General features: G+C 52.4%; 1 protein-coding gene across 3 annotated transcripts in view; it reads left to right on the top strand.

Moving 5' to 3' along the window:
• Positions 1-3,858, top strand: part of ARL6IP4 (ADP ribosylation factor like GTPase 6 interacting protein 4) — a 6,301-nt gene extending 2,443 nt beyond the window's left edge. Inside the window, exons 4-7 of one of the 3 annotated variants that reach the window (XR_001862180.1) lie at positions 288-405; positions 1,566-1,635; positions 1,825-2,007; positions 2,599-3,858. Coding sequence is in view for 1 of the 3 variants with exons in the window: in XM_017734781.1 (XP_017590270.1) it covers positions 288-405; positions 1,566-1,635; positions 1,825-1,881 (245 nt within the window). In the remaining 2 variants the exon portion in view is untranslated. Of the gene's footprint in view, positions 1-287; positions 406-1,565; positions 1,636-1,824 lie in introns of all 3 variants that reach the window. The other 2 variants (XR_001862179.1, XM_017734781.1) reach the window with 2 other exon arrangements.
• Positions 3,859-6,877: the final 3,019 nt, after the last annotated feature.

Below are 6,877 nucleotides of genomic sequence, written 5' to 3'. Positions count from 1 at the left end.
TCTTTCCCTCCTGCAGGAGCCTGGGCACACAGGAGTTGTGCCGGTCCCTTTCTGTTGCATGAACCAGCGAGTGGGGAATAAAGATGCCAAATGGAAGGACACAGTCAGCAGTAACATCCTGGCAAAGCTGGTCCTGCCTTTGGGATGTGAAGTGTCCCTTCCTTTGCGTGGTTTGTCACCGAACCCCGAGTACTGCCGGGGTTGTCCGTGGGCTGCAGCCGTGGTGCTGTGCCCCTCTCCTGGAGGCAGCCCCACGAGCACGGCTCTGACTGACCACTGCATTCCAGTTCTGACAGATGAACAGAAATCCCGGATCCAGGCTATGAAGCCAATGACAAAGGAGGAGTGGGACGCGAGGCAGAGCGTCATACGGAGAGTCGTGGATCCCGAAACGGGGAGAACCAGGTATGACCCTGGGGAACAGGAGGGTGGGTTGTCTGTTCCCATCCATGCTGAGTGGGCTGGAGGCCTGGAGAATGCCTGTCCATGGCACGGTACCACCACACCTGGACCCAGGTCCCCTTCAGGAGCAAAGTCCTGAGCTGACCCCTCACAGGTCCCCCCTCATCAGGCCTGGTGTGACTTACCCAGAAAGTGACACGATGGCACCAAATCATTGAATTGAATCATTGCTGGGGCTCCACACAAGGGACACGGGGCTGTGTCCCAGTATCCCACTGCTGCATCCACTTACCTTTCAGCTCCAAAGCCCTGGGCCCTGATTAACACCCAGGCGGGAATGAGGAGTAAGTGTGTGCCCTGTGGGGTTACAGACAGCAATCAAACCCAGGTTCATTTAGCTGCCAAGTAGAAATGACCCAGTTTTTAATAAACTGCGTCTTCTCAGCAAGCAGAAAACATCATGCTGAAGAGAATTGGGTATGACAAGTCCAGTCTTAAAATAGAAGGCAGCCTGCAGGGCTCAGGGAGGTGTGGAACAAAGGTCAGTTCCCTGTAAGGCACGTAATGAAGACAATTAAATCTCTGTTCGTGTTTGGAGGTGTGAGCCGCCTCCAACTCTGCTTGGAATTTGCTCAGCAAGATGCTCCCCAGCCTGGCTGCATTTCAGGCCCAAACTGGCTCCTGTTGCTGAATGGCTTTGCAGTTTCCTGGGGCAGCCAGGACTACACCTGAACTCTATAAAAGGAAGAGGTTTTGCAGGGGTTGGGGCACTGCAGATTGTAGGATGACATGGGATGCTTTTATTAGGAGTGTTTTGTTGTGCCAGTGTGACTGACTGCACACAGCAGGCAGTGCCCACAGCCTGGGGCAGGGCCAGCTGGCCCTCAGTTCTCAGGAGAGCACTCCTGTCCTTGCTGCAGTGTGGTGACATTAATCCCATGGGAGCAATGGCAAAACCTGCTGTGCTATTTAAGCTTGATACAAAAACAAAGTCACAAAATACAATGTCAGGGGTAGGTCAGCACTGGCCTTGCCCAGCACCTGCTCCTGGGTTTGGGGGAGCTGGGGCACAGCAGGTGCCCTCGGGGTGGGGTCAGCACCTTCTGCAGCTGCAGGAACTTGGCAGTACCCTCATGGCTGCTGGGCCTGTGTTTGTCTTGCAGACTCATTAAGGGGGACGGGGAAGTCCTGGAAGAAATCGTCAGCAAGGAGAGACACAAGGAGATTAACAAGGTATGGGAACTGGCCACCAGCATGAGCTGCAGGCTGGGCACAGCCAGGGAGCTGCTGCACCCAGAGGGGTTGTGGTTCCACCCTGGGGCCAAGCTGAGCCCTGGCAGCACCGCCAGGGCCCCTGGAATGGTGCTGGTGGTTCTGCAGCCGTGGGCAGGGAGTGCTGTGAGTGTTGTGTCTCCCTTGCAGCAAGCCACGCGTGGGGACGGGCTGGCCTTCCAGGTGAGGACGGGGATGCTGCAGTGAGGGCAGGCACCCAGCCAGCCCAGGAGCCTGCCCTGTGCCCCTGCCAGCCCGGGGGGAGCCTCTGCCTCTGGACCCCGTGACAGCACCGTGTCAAGATGTTCCCCAGGGGCCCTTTCCAGCTGCTCTGTAAGTTACTGACTGGGAAGGAGAGCGACTTTGGTTCATCTCCTAGTAAACAGCTTTTCCCCTTCCTGTCCCAGCTCAGGCCAGTGTGGCTGTAATGTACCTGAGCCATTTGCCCCAATGCTCCTCTCGATGCTGGAGGAGCTCAGCAGTACCCAGGGGACAGGCTCGAGGGTGCTGAACACCTCAAGGTGCTCTGGGCTGTGGGGGGCAGGAGCCAATGCTGTGGCCAGGATAGGGTGTGTACCTGGGCCACAAAAGACAGCTGGCTGCTGCTTTTTCCCTTCAGGAGCTGCCCGTGGCCCTTTCCTTGCTGGATGTGGCTCACAGGCCCTTTGCACTCACTGACCCTGCTCAGAGAGGAGTGGCCATGGTGCTGTGTGGCTCTGCTCAGGCTGCAGCTCCTCTGCACCCCTGAGTGCCACCCTCCAACTGTGCCCCAGGGCTTCTCCCAGCCTTCCTGCAGCTTCACCTCCTCGGGTAGGGGAGCACTGACCTGGCACGCTGCACTGGCATCTGTGCGGCTGTGCTTTTGGAGGGGTGGCTTTGCCTTGCTCTCTGCTCCTGCATGCAACTCGTGTCCCTTCCCCACAGCACAGGCCCGGGGCAGCATTGGGGCTCTGGGCTTCTCAGGGCCCAGGGCTGCTCTGAAGCAAACACAGCAGTCTTTTTCCTGGCTGGAAAGTCCATAGATCTACAAACTGTAAAAAAGAAAAGGACAAATGGGTCCTGCAGGACTGATCTCCACAGAGGGTTTCCATGTTCTGTTCATCGCTGTAACCCCATTAAACTGGCACCTGCTCACATTTTATGACTTGTCCGTTTCTAGAGTCTCCCCCCACCCCCAAAAAAGCAGACAGAGAAGAGCCTTCCCATTTCTTTAATCTGTGTAACTCACAATGATACTGTACACAAAGCACACCAGGCATTGAACGATGCACTAACAGCAAGGAGGAGAAGGAAGTTGTACAGAAGGTTTGCCACACACAAGCGAGTCATCGGCACGGCACTGCACACGCGGGGCGTCCCCGGCGCCCTCGGGCATCCCCTCCGGTGCTTCCCCACGCACAGCTGGTACCCCTAGAGCAATTTTTTATAAATAAAATATAACTAACATCGTTGGAATATAAAATTGACAGTCGAGGGTATCAACAGGCAGAGGGAGGGGACCGTAAGGCTTCTAGAACTAATAGGAAATGCAGCAAACAGTGGCGATACCTGAAGAAGGGGCTGGTACAGCAAGCACGGCGGCTGCTGGGCGGGCGGGAGGGAGTGTGGTGGTGACCCTTTGGCTGATTTCTGCTCTTGGCTTGCGCCTCCGACACTGTAAACGGTTTTTGGTATTAGGATTTCGCCTCATCTGACTGAGGGATCTGAGCAAAGCCAGGAAAACGACTCAGAGGGAATGCACGGGCTCCTCTCACTGGTTTTTAAAAGACTTTAAAGGGACAGCGTCAGGTAGAAAGTCTGGCCTAAGGGTGCAGTAATATAAAAAGCTGCTTTTTGTAAAAAATCTGAGCTCCGCAGCAGAGTTTGATTCCTGTGGAAACGGAAAAGCAACCCCAAAGCCTGAGGCTGTGTTGTGCTGATGTGCAGAACAGGACGTGGGCTGTCACCGAGGGCTGCCCGGACAGCGGCCGAGGAAGGAGGACAAGAAACTTCCCATTCTCTCCTTTCAAAGCAAACAAGTTACTCATAACAGGAATCAACTGGGTCTTTAACCTGACAGTGCCCCTTTAGGAAGGATGAAATACACATTCATCTTTCCCTCGCCACGTCCAAACGGATCCTCTTCCATACACGTGGAAAGGCATCGGGTCACATGCATTGCTCTCCAAAACAGCTCGGGACAAACAGGTTATAAACACAGAGTTAAACTATTGCTATTGTTCTGTGAGTGTTGATCTCTGCTTCAGAGGGATGAGTGCCAGATGGGGGCGGCTGAGGATTGAGCGATGGAGACGGAGATGGCTGAGTTGGTGAAGAAAAACTTACTGGCATTATTTCCTGGTAACTACACCCACCTCCCGTGGAATTATTGCAGCAATAAAGGCCCTGCTCTACAATTGCTTCTCCGTGTTGGATCCGTACAATGGCAACGGATGGGGGGCCAGGGAAAGGACCTGGGCAAGGTTCAAGAAGCTCAACAAAGGATGAGGACAGAGGTGCTGTGATTGTCAGGCTAACTGGTTAGGAGCTGTTTAAAACATGGAGTGATGGAGAGGGTGAGTATCATATTGCACTTCTGCATTCATTGACAGTTACATTAAACTTGGTCCATAAAATAATTGCTTTGTACATAATGCCTGAAACAAAAAGCTACATTTTTAAATATTAATAAACCCTGAAGGTTCCAGTCCCTCCAGACATTTTTTTTTCCCTCTACATAAATAAATAACTTTCAATTTTATATATCCACTTTTTATGTTGAACATTTACATTCGCCTCTGTTTTACACTATCTACACATAAGAAAATGTGAACATCTCATCAACACTGGAAAATGTACAGATCATGTCCTGGTTGTGGACTTGGAGGAAAGGTGAATTTTGCAAAGGCCATATCCAAATTTGCAGGAATTATTTAGTGATGTGGTTTGGTGACTTCACAGGATGGATCGTGGCTTGGCTTCCTACTCAGATGGCATCTGTTTGATAGAACATTCGGCTAGCAAAAAGCTGGGACAAATTCACATTGTTTTCAAACCCAGTAAAAGCTCTGGATGTACATTCAGAGAGAGCCAAGCTGAGTCAGCAGAAAGGGAAGTCAGTTTTCGGTAACAAAAAAGTCATCAGGTACATTCTGTAACTGGATAATTACCAAAGAGAAGTGGTTAAACATTTTGCAGTCGGGTCTGAGCGCTCCAGGGGCTCAGATGCCGGTGGCAGCTCCGCACTGTCCCTGCTCTGCCTCGGCCTGGACCCTCCACACCACAAACACAGGAGTTGGATGAGTTGGATTTGCCTACCGTGGCCCAGAGGCAGTGAGCAGAGTTCACAGTGCTGTGTATCTCAGTGCGGCCGTCCTGCACCATTCTTATTGAAACAGGTAATAAAATGAAGCAGCCAGTCTAAAAAATTCTGTTATAAATAAGATCCTCGTAAGTAGAAAGTGATACAAAGACAGGAAAGTGTGGTGGGGAAAGCGGGGTTACACACAGTTGGGGAGCTCGGTAGGACTATAAAATCTCCACGTGAAGAGGCCAGCTGGAGTCTGTGAATGGGCACCCCGGAACCCCCCATGTGGATGTCCCTCTACCCCGGGAGGTGTGTGCAAGGAGGGAACCTTCGCTGGCCCCAGGAAGGACAGGACTGAGGGGCTTTTTGGCAAGCCCTCGCCCTAGGCACTGTTCTCTGTCCCTGTCCGGGTGTCACCGCGGTGCCAGCTCTGCCACGCGCCTGCTGCCTCGCTCCAGCAGCACAAACCCAGCGCCTCAGGCACATCCACTGAGAAACCCACCAGAAAAATTAAGATATGGCCTTTTCTTAAGATTGCCTGACATTGTTGGCACACTTCCTTACAGTCTCCTTACTGCTGGAAAAACTTCTGCACAGATTGTTTTGTTTTTTTTTAAATATATACATATATATATGTGTGTGTGCATATATGTATAGATATGCACGCACACCCTGGCTTAGCAATATTTCATTGTCATGCACTACAAACACTGGTGTAGCTACATGAGATGGTAACAGGTTTCCATTCTAAAAATCATCAGTGCAAAAACCAATGAGGTTTTACAGTTCAGTAACTACAGGTAAAAGGAGTGAGTCTAGTTCCCATGAAAGCTGCTACTGAACTTGGAGAGAACCTGGGAAGAAAAAAGGTCTCAGAGGTGGGTGTTGAGAGAGTCAGACCCTGCATTTGGATGAGAAGAACTGCAATGCAATCCAGCTGCTGAGTGCCTTCAGCTGCTTCCAAATATATGGTGGTTACTTGTTGGAAATACATAGCAAGACTATTTGGAGACTTTAACAGCAAATTGAGTGTCTGAGGTTTGTAACAGCTCAAACAAAATAGCTTGTATTCCTCTTTTAATAGGTCAACATATTAGATTCCATTGGCTTCTGAAAGGTCTCTTTAAAAAATAACAGTAAGAACAGTAATGACCCCGCTGTCCTGGGCACGAATCTGCCGACATTCTGCCTCTGCCAACAGCACTGACACAGCTTTAGCTTTGCACTGCACCAGCTCCTCGAGGAACTGGCTGCACTCGGGGCTCTCTGTTCAGGAACAGCTCTCGGTCGCTCTGCCTGGTGCAAATCCCTCGCTGGGGCCGGGGGAGCGGCATTACCCAACCCCAACCCCCCGCGCGGGCAGAGCCCCCAGTCTGACTCCCGGGACAGCCCAGAACCAGCTCCCCCAGCCTCACGCCCTGTTCCTGTGGCTCTGAGGACAGCACTCGGTCACCGTATCGGAGCGATGGCTAACAAGGCGAGGAGGCACGTATTTACAGTCACTGACCCTGGATGAGAGGAGGAGGCAGGAGAGAGCGCCGTCCTGATCTGGAGACTTCCCCCCCAATTTCCAGCTGTTCCTTGGGCTCACGCTGCACAAACCTGACGCTCTCGCTGCAAGGCCTGCACGTTCTTTGTGGGAAACATCCCGTCTCTTCCCAGAACACCATTTTATTAGAGTAGCACCATATTTACCCTTCCAGCCCGAAACACTGGCCTCGTCCCTCTTTCCTTTTATTTTCTCCTCCAGTGGCTGCAGCTGACAATCCTGGCTCTGGCCTGGCTACTTCTGCCCCAAGAGGCCAGACTCCAGCCGGGACGCGGCGCTCCGGCCCCAGCACCCCGTGGCGATGCTCATGCTCCTTTGGCTGCGCTCCCTGTCCCTGTCCTTGTCGCTGTCCGAGTGGCTCTGGGTGC

The sequence above is a fragment of the Corvus brachyrhynchos genome, unplaced genomic scaffold, assembly GCF_000691975.1.
Source record: "Corvus brachyrhynchos isolate BGI_N302 unplaced genomic scaffold, ASM69197v1 scaffold114, whole genome shotgun sequence".
In the NCBI taxonomy this organism is placed as follows: Eukaryota; Metazoa; Chordata; class Aves; order Passeriformes; family Corvidae; genus Corvus; species Corvus brachyrhynchos.
Note: the sequence above shows the minus strand (reverse complement) of the source record. Positions and strands in the feature narration are given on the sequence as shown.